An 18,380-nucleotide genomic window follows, 5' to 3' on the forward strand; every position below is an offset into this window, starting at 1 on the left:
AGCCAAGGCCTCGGACGGGAGATTCACGACAGTCACCCCAGCCGGAGAACCGCAGCGGCTGGCGCAAGGGCTGCCGGGAGTCGTAGTTCGTTCGCCATTCGGCTGGCTTGGAGCCGACTTTCCCCGGGAAGCCCCACACGCTTAGACTTTTGGGAGTTGTAGTACTAGTCCAATGAGAGTTGGAACCATGGCGGTGAGCAAGGAGCTCTTACAAATGGACTTGTACGCGCTATTAGGTATTGAGGAGAAGGCGGAGGACAAAGAGGTGAGAACGGGGGTGAGGAAAGTCGATCCTGAGCGACCTGGCGGCCCTCCCAGCCTCGGCGCCTCGCCTGAGGCTGGCACCACCATTTTTCCAGGTTCGGCCGTGCCCTGAGTGGGGAACGAGAGGCAGCCCAGTGGCCTCAGAAGGGGGGTTCCCAGACCTTCCTCAGACCTCAATGGTTTGAGGGCCTCACAAAGAAGAGGGGCACGAGCGAGAGGTTACTCCGCGGGGCACTGTACTGTGCTCTCCTGTGGCCCTTGTGTAGCTGAGGCCGCCGGGTGAGCCTGGGAGGCAACCCTACCCTACTTCTTGCGCCTGCGCAGTGTCGGCCTCTGATGCCCCTTCTGTCTAGACTGCGGCTAGAGGTGCTTCATTCTGTCTCTCTTGCTGGCTGATTTAACTATGTTAAGAGCCCAGGGTGGAAGAAAGGCCAGGTCTCAAGACTCCTACATTCCTTTTTCATACCTTCCGTGGCAGTGTGACTGTGACTTTGCCATCTCTGTTTTCTTTTACACCCCAGCCCATTGACTCTTTTCTAGTAGCAGATGCTCAGGTGTTGCCTTCTCAACATATGCTAGTGGCCAGAAGCAGGAGGGTCAGAAGGGTAGGCAGATGACCTGGAATTGGAGTTTCACAGGAAACTCCAGGTTGCTAAATGTGCCAGGGAGTGGTACACTGATCAAGCTGTAACTAAGATTTCTGTTACTTCTCCTAGGATTATGGTGGTAGCTGTAGCAGTGTAGGAAGTGGAGGCAAATAAGTTATCAAATGAAAATTAGTGCCTACAGATGCCCCTGTACTTCCAGGCTGCTCTGCTCATTGTCAGAGTGAGCTTGTGGAAAGAGGAAGCTCTGGGACAGAAAAGCAGGGAGACCACAGGGCCCTTGAGGAGTGATACAGTCAGTCAGTACAGAACTGTTCCTGCAGCTGCAGCTGAAATCAGAAGTGGGCTGTGGGGTTGTACACAGAGCACCAGAAGCATCTATTCCTCCTATCTCATAAGTCTTGAATTTTCACTGTTTGTTATGTGTAACACCGATATAAGGGCTTCCCTGGTGGCTCAGTGGTAAAGAATTCACCTGCTAATTCAGAAGATGCAGGAGATGCAGGTTGGATCTTTTGGTTGGGAATATCCCCTGGAGGAGAAAATGGTAACCCACTTCCGTGTTCTTGCCTGGAGAATCTCATGGACAGAGGAGCCTAGTGGACTGCAGTCCATAACGTCAAAAAGAGTCAGTCACGACTCAGCACAACACAGCACCACCTATATAATATTATGTGCTGGACACTATTTTAAGTGTTCTATATTTATAAATTATTTAATTAGTACTTCATTATTAGTGGACATTTCACACTGGATCTAGCCAGTGTATTGGAACCTTAACGTTGAGAACTCCTGAGGAAGGCAATTATGAGCCATTGATGTATATATTAATCAGAGAAGTGACATAATCGGATTTTAAAGAAAATATTCAAAGTCAGTTTGCAGAAAGGACACAGTACGCGATGGGTAGAGGAGCTGCCACGGGGGGATAAGGTGAGACTGTTGTCTAGGCAAGAGCCTGAAGTCTAAGCAGGACAATGAGGTTGGGATTCAGTTTTCACTCAGGTGAAGTAAGGGGTAGGTGAGAAGACTCTGCATTGGCTGTACTGAATCTTTGTTGCAGCACATAGGATCTTCATTGCATCATGTGGGATCTTTCGTTGTGGCACACGGACTCTAATTGCAGCATGCAGAGTGCGGGCACATGGGTTATTGTTACCGCATGTGGGCTTATAGTTCTTCATGGCATGTGGGATCTTCGTTTCCTGACCAGGAATCAAACCTGTGCGCCCTGCAATGGAAGCACAGAGTCTTAACCACCGGACTGCCAAGAAAGTCCTTCCATCTGTGTTTTAGAAGAGGGCAGAAACTTTTCCCCAAAACACCATTTGATTCCACAAACTTTTATTGAGTGTCTACAAGTGAAGAGAGCAGTCCCTGGAGGGTTACCTCATCATGTCTGTTTCCAGCTTCTCTGTCTCTTGCTTTTGTAGTTCATCGTTTAGAAATGCAGAAATGAAAAGTTGATAATTCTAGAAGGTAATGCTTTCTAATCAGATGGTGGTTTCCTAGAGAGTGTAACTTGTGTAGAAAATGACAGCATTTATAACTAATCTTAACAAGTGAGGCCAAGAATTGTTGCTTGTTACATCCCTGTATTGAGAATGGATGGAAATCATAATACAGCATTGAGCAATGTTGGGATTGTAAATGTGCCTTTATAATCATCTTTGTACTAATCACCGCAGGCAGTTAAGAGAGAGAACTTTGGAGTCAGACTGTATGCATATTGGTTCCATTACATACTTAGTTCGTGACTTTGAGCAAACATTTAAATTCTCTGTGCTTTGGCTTCCCCATCTGCAAAATGGGAGTGATGGCAATCCCTCCTCACCGGCCTTGTTGTCTGGCTCAGTCCAGGCAAAGCACTTAGAAGGCACTTATCACAGACTCACTGCAAGTTCATTCATGCTGTTATCATTGTAGCCTCACCTTCCTACACTGTAAGCACTAATGTCCAATGCAGTCTCCCACAGCTCCTGTCTAAGGTTGCCCTTCACTCCTCACCCCTTCTTATTCGTTGAAGTCCCTGATTCACTTCACACTACACCAGTGATTCTCAACCAAGGCAGTGGTCAGAGTAGAAGGGAGGTGGGGCATCAGGGAGGTAGAACAAGATTGAGGATCATCAGAGTTCACAAATGTTTGGGCATGGTGGGACTTCAGAGCTGAAGAAGATATTGCTTCTGCTTTCTGACAGCTCACACAATATAGTAAACAATGAATTCTGAGGTAGAGTGAAAGAGGTTGAATAAAAGCATATAAGGAGGGCTTCCCTGATGGCTCAGTGGTAAAGAATCTGCCTGCCAATGCAGGAGACAGGGGTTTGATCCCTAGTCCGGGAAGATCCCACATGCCGTGGAGCAACCAAGCCCATGCACCACAACTACTGAGCCTGTGCTCTAGAGCCCAGGAATCGCAACTGCTGAAGCCTGCATGCCCTAGCGCCCATGTTCTGCAACAAGAGAAGCTACCGCAGTGAGAAGCCCGCATGCCACAACTAGAGAAAAGCCTGTGCAGCAATGAAGACCCAGAGCAGCCAAAAATAAATAAATATGTATTTTTTAAAAAAGCATATAAGGAAAATGCTGTCAGAATAAAGAGGAAGGCATGATTCATGTGATTGGTAGGATCAAGGAAGACTTCCCCTGAGGAGGTGTTTTTATGCAAGACCTTGAGGGGAGAAAGGAATATTTCGCAGCAGGGTTAAAAAAGATCATCATGGTCATTTACTCTCTTCATTTTATAGACAGGAGGATGGAGGTCCAGGGAGGTTATGGAACTTGCTGAGATCACCCAGTGAGTGAGTGTTGGGCCAGATTGGAGCCCCAATTTAGTGTTCCTACCACCGCCCTGCACATATCAGTGGAAGCTGACACGTGAATTTCTGTCCTGTTTATAGCAGCCTTGCTTTTCATTTGAAGCCTTTTGCAGGGTACGTAACTCACTGTATCTTGGCAGGTATTACTTGGTAAAGCTAGGGGCTTGAAAATGCATTTTGATCAACCCTTTGAAGACTCAAGTTACTGCAATACTTTGGCCACCTCATGCGACGAGTTGACTCACTGGAAAAGACTCTGATGCTAGGAAAGGTTGGGGGCGGGAGGAGAAGGGGACGACGGAGAATGAGATGGCTGGATGGCATCACCGACTCTGTGGACATGAGTTTGAGTGAACTCCGGGAGTTGGTGATGGACAGGGAGGCCTGGCGTGCTGTGATTCATGGGGTCACGGAGAGTCGGACACGACTGAGCGACTGAACTGAACTGACCATGAAAACTACCATGGAAACTTACTATTGACCTTTTCAGGTTATATTTTATTATTGCTGTAAGGAAAAGGCTATTTTACCTGTTTGCTAGCTAATACTATTATTTAAATCACTTGTTTCAGTTATACCCTAGAATGTGATGCACTGACATACATTGTTTCTTTCCGATTTAAGAAAAGTAAGACAGAGAAGGACTTGAAGGAATGGTATGAGGTTAAAGTGCTTGGCATGACAAGGATTGGGGCATTGCCTAGTATTTGTTGAGGATGTGGTAGGAGATGAATCTGAAAAATGTGGTATCTCTGGGCCTCTAGGCCCTTGGGTGGGTATATTTGATTTTGTGGGTGTCAGGGGGCCATTTCTGGATTTGAGGCGTGCCGGACTTAGTTCACTGCCTCCAAATGGGAGCCTTTCCTAAAGCCTCTTGCCTCCAGACCAGGCACTGAGGCACTAAGGTTGGGCACTGAGCCTGGTTTCACTTGACGATTGTCATTCGTTCATTCACTAAGGGGCTGACCAGCACTCGGTGGGACCAGGAGCCCGACCTCCAAGTCTGCTTGGTATCTCTCTGGTAGTTAACTCATTCCTGGGTTCGGCTGTCTGGCTGAAGCTCTGAAGTTTTGAAGTTACTTGGCTACCTGTTAAGTCAAAAGGAATGATTCATTTGTGTTTGTAAGCTATTCATTAGTGTTCAAGATAATACCTCACATTTATATGACACTAAAGTGCTTTCACATAAATTATCTCATTTGATGTGATCTTCAAAACAAGCCTGTGAGATATGCAAGGACTATTAGCTCCAATTTATAGATGAGAAGACTGAGACCTGCAGAGTTTAATTGATTTGGCCAGCATAAAGTGGCTAGTAAATGCAGAGCACCTGCCCAGACCTGCATTTTGTACGCCTCTTTCAGAGCTGTTTTCCATGACCCATAACTTAGGAGCAATTAGGGCAACAAGAGATGGCCCCAGAAAGCCTCTCGCTCCCATCCTTGACACAGATAGAGATTTGACGCTGTGAGTAAAGCTGCCCGACCTGGGTTAACTTGAAGGATATTAAGCCAACCTGGACAACTTGAGGAAGTGTATTAAAATTTGTGTTAAAACTACCATAGTGGAGTTTTCATCTCAGTGAAGGTAGAATTAAAAAGATTCTCTATTTGCATAACTGCTTTCCCTATTTTTGCTGCTCCTAAATACTTGTATTTGGGTTATTGTTATTTTTCTTTAAGTCAACTCTCTTCTTTTTACTAATATAATTTTGTTTATGAAGGAAACCAGTGCATTAAGGGGAAAAAAGAATGAGATGTAGGAAGTACCAGGGCCCAGAGAGAAAAAATTCTGTGCCTAGGCAGAGAGAATGACTTTGGGGGTAGGGACCAAGGACACCAGGGGTTGAGTGACAGCAGGCCGTGGGAGTGAGGTGAGGAGCCGCCAGACCCAGGGTGTCTGTCAGATCTGAGGGGTGGGAATCTCCAAGCTGAGAGAAGAAGGCAGGTGAGGATTTTAGAGTCTGAGCATGATGTAAGCCTGCTTAGGGTAAGGGTGGGAGGGAGAGGCAGGCCTGAGAGAAGAGGGCATCTGAAGAGCTGGAGGTGGAACAGGAGACGGCTCCAGATGTAGACCAGTCTGGTTTGGGGCCGTGGGCTGAGACGGAGGGCAGCGCTGGGGTTGAGGGCCAGGAATGGATACTGGGAGCGCTAGAGGGAGACCCAGAGGTGAGAGCCTGAGGGGACGGAGGACCAGAGGAGTGACCTCAGGGATGGACTAGGGACCCGGATCCTTTAAGGTGCATGGGGGCAACATATGGGCAGAAGCAGCCCAGGCCCTGTGCGTGGTCTCGGTTGGTTCAGGCTGCACAGGTCACTGTCCTGAGTCTGAACCATGGACCATGGTTAGCAGACTATGAGAGATGGCGTGAGGTCCAGGTGCCCCCAGAACCATCTAACAGTACTACTGGCAGGCCCACATCTGGACATGTTGAGCTGAGAGTACTGGTCTAGGCAGTGGCTGGCACCCTTTTTGCTCAAGAGCCTTAGGAGCAGTCCTGTTTCCATAGAAATTTGGAAATTTCTCTGTAGTGCTGTTGCAGTGTAGATCATAGGCTGTAAGAAATGAAAATGACCAATCTTTTAGGCAGAGGGGACTTCCAGGTAAGTGCCTCGAGCTCTGTTGTTTACTTCCTGCCTATGACATCAGGCGGTCACATAACCTCTGGGGTTGTGGCTAGTGCAGGGTTGATGAGATGTCTGTTTCCCGCAGGCTTGGAGAGAAAATGCTGCCCAGGCCGACATTACTAACTATTCCTCCTTCTGGGACTGGGTCTGTAATGACTTCCTAGCTGATTCACCAGCATGATTTGTTCATCCCGTATCTGTTGTCACATGGAGTGGCCTCCCTGTGTGTCCTCTGTATCTGAGTCTAACCTGTGAGTTGGGCTTTTGAAAACTGGACTTAATTACTTGTACTATTAATACTTACTTGACTCCAAGTTTTATTATATGAAAGAATAACAGCCTTCTAAAAAATAATGATCTCTTCTTTGCAGTGTTCCTTTCTTTAAGTTAATGATGGCTATTTTATATTTATTGGGCCTCTTGCTGCTGCTGCTACTGCTGCTAAGTTGCTTCAGTCGTGTCCGACTCTGCAACCCCATAGACGGCAGCCCACCAGGCTCCCCCGTCCCTGGGATTCTCCAGGCAAGAACACTGGAGTGGGTTGCCATTTCCTTCTCCAATGCATAAAAGTGAAAAGTGAAAGTGAAGTCGCTTCAGTTGTGTCCAACTCTGTGCGACCCCATAGACGGCAGCCCACCAGGCTCCTCCGTCCATGGCATTTTCCAGGCAAGAGTACTGGAGTGGGGTGCCATTGCCTTCTCCGATTGGGCCCCTTAGCGCCTGGCTTTATTGTCTAAGTTGGGAATTCATTCCTTTCAGGAGGTGAAACTGAAGGCAGGTGGATTGTCAGAGGCCTTCCTGTGTGCCTGGCACCAAGCCTTGTGGAGATGGCGGGAGACCCGGCTCCAAGCTCCTTTTCCTGCTCTGGGCCTAGGTTGCTGCAGGCGGCCACACCAGCTGTGGAGCCCCCGGGAAGGCTGGGCTAACACAGCTCACTCTTCCCCTCTGACGCGGGGGATCACGTTTAGCTCCCCCTGTGGTTCTTTTATCAGTCTGTTATAGTGGTTTCCTCTTAAGAGGAAGTGTTAGCAGGTAGAAGGAGAAATTATGAAATAGTGTGGGAGGATCTCCAAGGCTTGGAACAGCACCCACTTCCTTCTGCTCTTCAACAGGCCAGACGCAACTGACATAGTTGAGTTTCCCTAATTGTGTTTGGTTGCGAACAAATGGATGTTTCCCCTTTCATTCAAAGGATATTTATTGTGTGCCTACTGAGTGCCAGGTGCTGCCTATTCACTGTTCTGGGCCCTGGGGATAAGCAAAACTCCCTGTCCCCTAAAGCGCGTTCCCTTTATTTCTAAGAACCCCCATAATTTCCTATACCTGTGTGCTCTCATTTGAAGTACAATCAAAACCAGTGTGTCTGTTTTTCCAGGCCATACCAAAAAAGAAACAGCAGATTTATAAGCACTTCCAAAGATATGCTGGTATCTGGCACAGTCTAGTAGGGAAGAGATATTTCTATAAAAGAGTAGAATTTAAGGGACTTCCATGTTGGTCCAGAGGCTATGACTCTGTGCTCCCAATGCAGGGGGCCCTTGTTTCATCCCTGGTCAAGGAACTAGATCCTGCATGCCACAACTCAGTCAAGACCCAGCTCAGTCAAATATACTTTTTTTTAAGTAGAATCTAAGATCATCACCACCTGAGGAAGCATAGGAAAAACCTGATTTTGCCCTCAGTAACATCTGAACATTTTGTACTGTTCAGTAGTTTATGTTCTGAGTGATGATCCTGCCTGATAGAAGACTGATCAAACTCAAGCAGTGTCCTAGGATGGAGAAGGGAAGGGAGTAACCTGTGGTATCTTTGAAAGGCATCAGGAGAAAAGCCCACACTTTTGCAAATTGGAGTTTAAAGTCCTCATAGAGTTTAGGTTCATCTGAGATCTCTGTCATTCCGGGGCTGGGTCTTAGAGACAGCCTGGTTCTTGGAAAAATCATGGTCTGGGCAGGGGCTTTGGGTGAGAAGCCCCTTAATTGTCACCGAGGTTCTTTCTGTGAAGTCTCAGGAAATGTAGACGACTATTTCCAAGTACTAGGGAGACCTGAATTTTTAGGAGAAACCTATAGGTAAAGAAGGACAATTCCAAGTGTTGAGATAATTCAGTAGCTTTTGGCAACTTTCAGTGGCTGCTTCAACCCTCCCTGGGTGTCCGAGCACCTGCAGACTCCGTTTCATAAAGGAGCTGCCAACCCTGGGATTAAATAGTCCTGTCTTTCTCACATAATAACAAAGAAGTCATTCTGTTTCTTTATTCTTCTGAAAGTTTCTCTTCCTTCTCAACTTATCATAGTTAAGAAAAATATTTTTGCATCTTTTTGCCCTCTTGAGCTGCTAGTAAGGTGGAATTATTTCATAATAAACAATATTGACGCAGGAACTTTTCAGAGGCATGTTGTAGGAGAGTTGTGTTTATGTGATGAGAAATTTTTCAGGTACTACTCACTCCAGGAGGGCTGGGCGGAGCTGGGAATCCTGTTTGTAGCACCAAATACCAAACTGCAGGCCAACTGATTCAAAGTCAGAACTGGCCTTCCAGGCTAAAACCCAGCAATGGGCCTTGCCCAGGGCAGGCTTAGCAGCTAAAGATTGTAATAACTAGTTAATCAGGACAGAAAGATTGTAATAACGAGTTAATCAGGACAGACACACTTGACCAGCATTCTTAGGCCAACTGGGTTTTTGTTCATGGCCACTCTGGAGGATCTCAGGCTACCTACCTATGCTCCCTACACTTTGAATGAGGGTAGTTCAGAGCCCTTGGGGGCTGACCAAGTATAGAATTTGAGAACAGCCCCCAGCGTTCCTGAAACCAGCCTTGTACACCTTGAGAATTCATACTGGATTGACCTGGGTCCTTTCCTGAAATTTCTGAAGTCAGGTTGGCATCATCCTGGGCTGGTGTCACAATTTACGTCCCTCCTCGGAGTGGATAAACAAGAGGCTTGGACCTTATATTGAGTACCTGGTTTTATTAGGTACTTCACATGGATTATTTTCTTTAATCTTCACAATGACTCTATGTGTAGGGGCTACTTCCCACACTTTGTAGCTGAAGAACCTAAGGCTGAGTGAGATTTGGTAATTTGCCCCAGATTGTGCTAATAGCATGCAGAAGATTCAAAATTTTAAAACATTATCTGTTAGACTCCAGAACCTTCTTTCTTTCAGTGAACCATGTTGCTTTCTAGCTTAGAATAGTTGTAAGAAGCTAAACATCCCTGGTTTTTTGCTTTTTGTGTTTTTTTTAAAATATATAATTAACATGTAACATCGTATTAGTTTAGGTGTACAGCATAATGATTTGATATACTTGAGATATATATTGTGAAATCACCAAAATAAGTCTAATTAAATTACATCCATCATTGTACATAGTTACAATTTTTTTTTTTCCTTGTGATAAGAATTTTAAGATCTACTCTCTTAGTAACTTTCAAATATACAGCATGGGACTTCCCTGGTGGCTCAACAGTGAAGAATCCACCTGCCAAAGCAAGAGACTCGGGTTCTATCCCTGGGTCAGGAAGATTCCCTGGAGAAGGAAATGGCAACCCATTCTAGTATTCTTGCCTGGAAATCCCATGGACAGAGGAGCCTGGTGGGCTACAGTCCAAGCAGAAGCAAAGAGTTGGAAACAGCTTAGCAAGTAAACAACAACAACTAACTATAGTTGCCATGCTAAACATTTTATCCCCATGGCTATTTGTTTTATAACTGGAAATTTATACCTTTTGATCCCCTTCACCCATTTCGCTACCCCATTCCGCCAACTGCCTGCCTCTGGGGCAACCTGTTCTCTATGAGTTGTTTCTTGTTTGTTTTTTAGATTCCACAGGTAAATGAGATTATATGGTATTTTTCTGTGACTCCGTGACACTCAGCATATGCCGTCAAAGTCCATCCATATTGTCACCAATGGCAAGATTTCCATTTTTATAGCTGAGTAATATTTCATTGAGTATATCTATCTCTGTGTGTGTGTGTATGTGTGTGTGTATGGGTATGTATATGTATAAGTTTCATGAAATTAAAAGACACTTACTCCTTGGAAGGAAAGTTATGACCAACCTAGACAGCATATTAAAAAGCAGAGACATTACTTTGTCAACAAAGGTCCGTCCAGTCAAGGTTATAGTTTTTCCAGTGGTCATGTATGGATGTGAGAGTTGGACTATAAAGAAAGCTGAGTGCTGAAGAATTGATGCTTTTGAACTGTGGTGTTGGAGAAGACTCTTGAGAGTCCCTTGGACTGCAAGGAGATCCAACCAGTCCATCCTAAAGGAGATCAGTTCTGGGTGTTCATTGGAAGGGCTGATGTTGAAGTTGAAACTCCAATACTTTGGCCACCTGATGCAAAGAGCTGACTCACTGGAAAAGACCCTGATGCTGGGAAAGACTGAGGGCAGGAGGAGAAGGGGATGACAGAGGATGAGATGGTTGGATGGCATCACCGACACAATGGACATGAGTTTGGGTGAACTCTGGGAGCTGGTGATGGACAGGGAGGCCTGGCGTGCTGCGGTTCATGGGGTCGCGGAGAGTTGGACACGACTGAGTGACTGAACTGAACTGAATGTATAATCTCACATCTTCTTTATCCATTCATGTCTTAGGTTGCTTTCATGTCTTGGCTACTGTGAATAATGCTGCAGTGAACATGAGGGTGCACTATATTTTCAAGTTAGTGTTTTCATTTCTTTTGGATAAATACTCAGAAGTGGAATTGCTGGATCATTTGATAGTTCTGTTTTTATTTTTTTAATATTTATTTGGGCCACGCCACACAGCTTGTGGGATCTTTGTTCCCCGACCAGGGATCGATCCCTGGCCCTTGGCAGTGAAAGTGTGGAGTTCTAACCACTGGACTGCCAGGGAATTCCTGGTAGTTCTATTTTTAATTTTTTGAGGACTCTCTATACAACTTTTTATAGTGACTGCACCAGTAGTATACCTGGGATCACTTTCTCCACATCCTCACATTCTGTTTTTTGATAATAGCTATACTAACAGGTATAAGGTTTTAATAGTATCTTATTGTAATTTTGATTTGCATTTGCCTGATGGTTAGTCATGTTGAACATCTTTTCATGTACCCGTTGGCCATCTGTATATCTTCCTTGGAAAAAAAATGTCTATTCAGATTCTCTGCCTATCGATTAATGAGATTGGTTTTTTTGTTGTTTATTTTGGGTCTTTTTATTAACCCCTTATCAGATATATGATTTGCAAATATTTTCTCTGATTCCATAGTTTGCCTTTTTATTTTGTTGATTTGTTGTTGCAAAAGCTTTTTAGTTTAGTTTTAGTCCCACTTGTTTAGTTTTTGCTTTTGTTTTTTGCTTTTGCTTTTGCTCTCAAATCCAGAAAAAACAAGAAATCATTGTCAGGACCAGTGTTAAGGAGCCTGATTTCCATGTGTTCTGCTTGAAGTTTTATAATTTCATGTCTTACATTCAAGTCTTTAATCCATTTTGAGTTAATTTTTGTGTATGTGTAAGATAGTGGTCCAGTTTAATTCTTTTGCATGTGACTACCTAGTTTCCCCAACAGTATTTTTTATTTTTTTAAATTTTATTGAAGAAAAATTTTATTGGCACATACTTGATTTAAATGTTGTGTTAGTTTCAGGTGGAGAGCAAAGTGATTCAATTTTCCATATACATATATTTCTCTTTTTCAGATTCTTTACCCATGTAGGTTATTATAGAATAAGTTCCCTGTGCTCTATAGTAGCTCCTTGTTGGTTTTTTTATGTACAGTAGTGTGTGTATGTTAATCCCAAGCTCCTAGTTTATTCCTCCCCACTCCAAAACTATTTATTAAGGAGACTCTTCTTTCCCCATAGCACAGTCTTGGCTCCTGTGTTGTAAATTAAATTGACCATATATGTGTTGGTTTATTTCTCGGCTGTCTATTGTGTTCCATTGAGTGAGGTGTCTGTTTTTATGCCAATACCATACAGTTTTGATTACTGTAGCTTTGTAATATAGTTTGAAATCAGGACGTATGATGCTTCTAGCTTTGTTCTTCTTTCTCAAGATTACTTTGCCTATTTGGGGTGTTTTGTGGCTCCATAAACATTTTAGCATTTTTAAAAATTTTTCAGTGAAAATGCTCTTGGAATTTTGATATGGATTGCATTGAATCCACAGATTGCTTAGGTAGTAAAGACATTTTAATAATATTAATTCTTCCAAACCATGAGCTTGGAATATCTTTCCTCTTACTTGGTCTTCTTCAACGTATTTAATCAGTGTCTTATAGTTTTCGGTGTACAGGTTTTTCACCTTCTTGGCTAGAATTATTTCTGGATATTTATTCTTTTGGATGAAATTGTAAATGGAATTGTTTTCTTAATTTCTCTTTTCTGATAGTTCATTATTAGTGCATAGAAGAGCAACAGACCTTTGTGTATTGATTTTCTATCCTGCAAACTTTACTGAATTCTTTTATTCTAACAGTTTTTGGTGAACTATTTAGGGTTTTCTCTATATAATATGTCATCTGCAAGTAATGACAGTTTTACTTCTTTCTTTTTGATTTGGATACATTTTGTTTCTTTCTTTTTAAAACATCTTATTTGTTTTGGGTCTCAGTTGTGGCAAGTGGGATCTTTGTTGTGTCACACAAGGATCTTCCATGATCTTGCATGAGTTCAGCAGTTGTGGTGCACAGGCTTAGTTGCCCCACAGCATGCGGGGTCTTAGTTCCCTGACTAGGGATCAGTCCCATGTCCCCTGCATTGCAAGGTGGATTCTTATCCACTGGACCACCATGAAGTCCTGGGTGCCTTTTATTTCTTTACCTTGTCGGCTAATTATGTTTGTTTGTTTGTTTGTTTTTAACAATTATTTTTTCTTGATGTGATGAGTAATATAAGCTCACTGTGAAAAGTAAATGTCAATTATAATGCTCTCTTTCAGAAATATTTTTATATTTTCATCTAGTGAGTGTGAACTCCCTTCTTGGCCTTCTCTGACACCACTCTGGCAAAAGGTTTGGGGTGCTTTGTTACAGCTGGTGAGGGTGGAAGTCTAGACTCGCAGTTCCTTCTTTGATGGCAGGGGATGATTGGGAGCCATAGTTTTTCCTATGGTATGTGGCTGGAATAGAACAGTTATTGTCTGAAATAATTATTGCATAGTTTTTCATTGAATGGATTTTCAGTATCATAATGATTGTTTCATTATGTCACAGTTTTCTCATTTGTAAAATGAGGATAATAATTTCTACCTCATAGGGACGTGTTAAGAGTTATGTAAGTTACTGGAACTTACTGGTGGTCCAGTGGCTAAGACTCTGTGTTCCCAATGCAGGGGCCCCAGGTTTGATCTCTGGTCAGGGAACTGGATCTCTCATGCCACAGCTAAAGTTTGCTTGCTCCAGCTAAGATTTCACATGCCACAACTAAGAGATCCCATATGCTGCAACTAAGATCTGACAAAGCTAAATAAATAAAATAGATTTTTTTTTTTAAGAAAGGAGAGAAATCCTATTAAAAAAAAATAGAGTTAAGTTACTGTATATAAAGCACTTCAAAAAGAGCTTGCTACATGGTAGGTGCTAGCAACCATTTTGGAATGTAGATTATTTTTCTTTTATAAATATGTTATAATGAACAGCAATGTTTATAAATACTGTATAAACTTCTAAGTATTTCTTTAGAAGAGGCCTTGCTGGATCAAAGGGTCTGCACTTTTCAAAGCTTCCTGATATATACTGCTAGATTACTTTCAAGAATCATTGTGTAAGAAATTCCTTGGCAGTCCAGTGGTAGGGTTCTGCTCTTCTACTGCAGGAGGTAGGGAGCAGGGGTTTGATCTCTAGTCAGGGAACTAAGATCCCGCAAGCCACGGGGGGCAGACAAAGAAAACCCAAACAGACCAGAATCGTTGTGTTAATTTACATATTCACCACAAAGCCACCAACATTAAATACCATCCTTTGTTTTCCTTGTTGTCAACTGAGAGGTGAAAAAGCCTTAATTTTTATGTGTGAGGCTGAACATTTTTCATGTCAGCCATTTATATTCTATGATTCTCTATTCGTGTTCTCTATTTTCTTGTAGTTTGTCTTTTTCTTGTGTTGTTTTTTTTCTGCGTGGCTTCTTTGTAAAGACTGTTGTCTGTCGTGTTTCATGCACATACTTCTCTCAGTTATCATTTCCCTTGTCCTTTTTTTTAAACTTGTTTCTTTTTTATATTTAATTGGAGGATAATTGCTTTACAATGTTATGTTGATTTCTACTGTACATCAGTGTGAAACAGCTGTAAGTGTATATATATCCCTTCCCTCTTGAGCCTCCCTTCCACCCCCTCATCTTTTAATTTTGTCTATGATTTTTTGCTTAGATAAAAGTTTTTCATTGTAAATCCATTCATTTTGTGTACATATATGTGTGTGCATGTATGTGTGATTCCTTCCCTTGCTTTAATGCTTAGGAATTTTTTCCCCATACTAAAAGTAGATTAATATTCTCATCATTTTCTTTCTTTGGGTTCTTTTAGTTTCATTTTTTTGTATTTAGGTTTTTGTTTTTTTTTAATCTATCTGGAATTATTTTGGTATATGGCTTGAAATCAAGAACTAACTTTTTTCATTCATTATGTTGGATTTTAGTAATACTTTTTACCATACTTTGAATTTTTACATTTATTACTGTTTGTTTCTTGGCCATGCTTATATGTTCCATTAATCTTGTCTTTGTGCTTCACGACAATCTTTCTTTAGCTCAAAGAGAACTTTGGGGTTCAAGTTCTTTGGGCTTGGAGACCCCAAAAGCCTGATTCATTACTTTTGATCTTGGAACGCTTTCCATATCTGGCCCTGCTCATACGCTCTGTGGGGCTTTTCCTTCTGATTGGTCTGCTCTGTGTTTTATGAATCACACACACCTTATGGATCATGTTAAGTTTCTTGTGTTCTCAGTGTCACACCTGAGTTAACTGTAACTATTTTCTCTACTCTGGCTAGTTTTGCATTTCTTTGCCTTCATGTGTGCCCTCACTCCCTAGCATTTCTTCATCCCAAGTTTGTGTTTTTAAAACTTGTTTGTGTGAATTTTATTCTTTTCCTGGTTTTCTTCTTTTACTTTTCTTTGGTTAAAGATTTTTTTTTTAATTAATCAAAATATTCTTTGACAAAAACATTATTTTTACTTCCATGTTTAATTACAACCACGTCTCTGCTTTTTCATGTCCTTTTCTGTTCTCAGTACCTTTTCCTCATTAAAAGAAAACATATTTCTCCTCTGAGCTGGTCTGGGGCTTGAAGGGAAGTCAGGTTCTTCCACACCCTCTGTTTCTGGCTCTGCTTGGAGAACTATTACTCACCTTTCAGATCCAGCTCAGATGTTATCTCCTGTGTGAGGCCTTTAAGGCTAAAATTAACTTCTCTCTCTTTTTTTTTTCCATTCTTAGGGACCTCACTTACAGGCATCTTACAACTGTAGTATAATTCATTGTTTTCACAGCCATTTTCCTTGCTAAGCAGTGTCCTTCCTCTTAAGTGTCAGGGAAATTCCCGATTATTCTCTGTATCCCCAGCTTCAGCTCAGTCCTTCTCTATCCTCGATGCTCCAGGAGGTGGGGTAGATTTGGTGCTGTGCCAAAGGGCTCTCAGAGAGCTCCCCTCCTATCTGTAGACACTCCTCTCTAAGAATGAATACCAGCGTGACCTTGACTTTCTGACCTCACCTCTCCCCTTACTCAGCAAGCCACTGCATGAGAGTGGTAATTTTTTCCGATAAGATTTCGAAACACAGAATGTTCAACTCCTCACACCTTTAAGGGGTGATTTGGAAATGGAGGCCCAGGCTAGGCCTTGAGGGGATAGGGGTCCAGGATACATCAAGTTGATTAGGGCAGTTGTGTTTGGTTATAGATGTAGAGTGTGTGGGAGGCTGGACGGTTGGGAGTAAGATGGGGCTCCACCCAGAAGGGGAGTGAGGTGACCTTGGTCTGTTGCTTCCAGTGAAGTCTGATGAGACTGTTAAAGACATTTGTCGAAGGAACATATTCTGGAAAGAGAATTGATGAGAAAACAAACTAATATATGTAGATTAATTTCCCATTATGATGTAATTAGTTTTTCTGTTTGAACAATTTTCCTGTTTAAGTTAAAAAAAACCAACTTTCTGATATAGAGCATTAAAATAAAATATAAAACAGAAAGCTATTTAATATCATTCCTTAGAATAAAAAACCATAAAGCATTCTCTAAAGAAAGAAAAGAAAATGAAGAGTGTTCTACCACCTAGCCCCCTCTTGGCTCTTATTTTGCTTTCCTACTATTCCTTCTTACTCCTTCCCTCCCTCTTATCGTCCTTTTTCACATTTACAAAAAAGAACACGTAGCACTTTAAAAGAGCTCCATGATACAAAAGAAACCGTCTTCCACAAAATTCAGCCTCTGTAGGGCATGCCTGCTAATCCTGGTCCTGAGGGCAGTGTTGCAAATTGAGGCAAAAGACACCCTGTTCTCCTTTCCTCTTCCTCTCAACCAGTTCAGACACAGCTCCTGGGATCAGAGAGAGAGGAGAGGTGGGGACAGAGAGGCAGAAGCAAGACCCCAAAGACTTCTGTTTGTTGGAGTGATCAGGGGGAAGGACTTTGCAAAGAGGGCTGGGGACGTAGGGAAAGAACATTAGCTTTTTAGTTCTCTATATATTTTTGTATTGTTTTGCTTATTGAAAAAACAAGACGCTTAGTCTCCTACATTGGCAGGCGGATTTTTTTTAACTACTGAGCCATGGGGGAAGCCTGCAAATATAAAGAATGTGTAATAAAGGCTTGGTTTAAAGTAAAAAAGAAATAAGGCCCTAGGCATAAATGGAGAAGGGAAAAGAAAGGCTAAAGGGAGGGATGACAAATGATAAGTTGCCTCAAGAGTAAAGGATGACATTTCAAATGTAAGACTGTATATGAAACTGTCACCTCCTCTTCCCTTATTATTATTTTTTAATGAGGAGAAGGGGGAGACAGGATGAGATGGTTGGATGGCATCATAGAGTCAATGGATATGGGTTTGAGACAGTGAAGGACAGAGAAGCCTGGCGAGCTGCAGTCCATGGGGTGGCACGACTGAGTGACTGAACAACAAATAGTGAAAAAAAAAGCTGGATTTTGTTATTGTTGTCATTACTCATTATTGGTGAAGACCTGGGTTGGGGTGAGGAGGTGAACATAGGTGGCAGTTGGGAAGGTTGGGAGGCAGGGAGGAACTTTTACACTCTGTCTGCCCAAAGCCTGTGCTGGGAGTGGTTCCTGCTTTCTCAGGCTCAGCCAGGAGAGCTATTAATAGATGGGCTTGCTTGCCCAGGCAAGTGAAGGTGTGGTTCCAGCTCTGGCCCAGCAGGTGGCAGCACACCCCAGAGGTCCTGGGCTAGGTGTAGCTGAAGGTGCAGGTGGCACTGGGCTGCAGACCCTCCCCTTGCCTCTGAAGGCCCTTTTTTAGCACACTTTGGATTGAAATGTTTATTGGTTCCCTGTAGGAAGCCTGGAGAGCCAGTCTGATAAGCTACTGGTAGAGATTCTGGGCTAGAGGCTTCTCATCCCAAGAGATTTGAGCAGTAAGTAACGTGTACAGGCAGAGTGAAGGCAAGGCCTCAGAAAGCAGAGGATTTCTGGGTTTTGTGCTCTGTCTTCCCTTATGAGTGGGGAATATACAAAAGAGAACCTTGGTAGCTATGTTTATTTATTTTTACTAATATAAAAAATAATACTTATTTTCTTTTTAATAAAGAGGTGCAAAGATGAAAACTAAAAATAGACCATAGCTTCCCCACCAAGATAACCCCTGTTATCAATAAAAATAATAATAATAATAAAGACTAGTTTAAGGTTTGAAAAATAGAACTACAGAAAAGTATACAATGAGAAGTGAATGTTTCTTTCCCCTCCACTTTCAGCTTCTCTCCAAAAGAAACCACTGTTTTTTGTGATTGCTGTGAGGGAGAAAAGGAAAACAAATGCTTGCACATGCTCGAGTGTTTCTAACTATTTACATTTCTTTTATTTTTGATTTATTTTTAACCCCCAAATTATCATGTTATTATAT

At 42.6% G+C, this 18,380-nt stretch overlaps 1 protein-coding gene across 2 annotated transcripts in view; it reads left to right on the forward strand.

Annotated features, from left to right (window-relative positions):
- Window positions 1–135: 135 nt before the first annotated feature.
- DNAJC17 (DnaJ heat shock protein family (Hsp40) member C17) overlaps window positions 136–18,380 on the forward strand; it is a 29,532-nt gene continuing 11,287 nt past the window's right edge. For both annotated transcript variants that reach the window (XR_008687232.2, XM_055435936.2), the window contains exon 1: window positions 136–265. Coding sequence is in view for 1 of the 2 variants with exons in the window: in XM_055435936.2 (XP_055291911.2) it covers window positions 173–265 (93 nt within the window). In the remaining variant the exon portion in view is untranslated. The remainder of the gene's footprint in view (window positions 266–18,380) is intronic.

Source organism: Moschus berezovskii, chromosome 9 (genome assembly GCF_049115385.1).
Source record: "Moschus berezovskii isolate FMDL1 chromosome 9, NW_MosBer_1.0, whole genome shotgun sequence".
Taxonomy (NCBI): Eukaryota; Metazoa; Chordata; class Mammalia; order Artiodactyla; family Moschidae; genus Moschus; species Moschus berezovskii.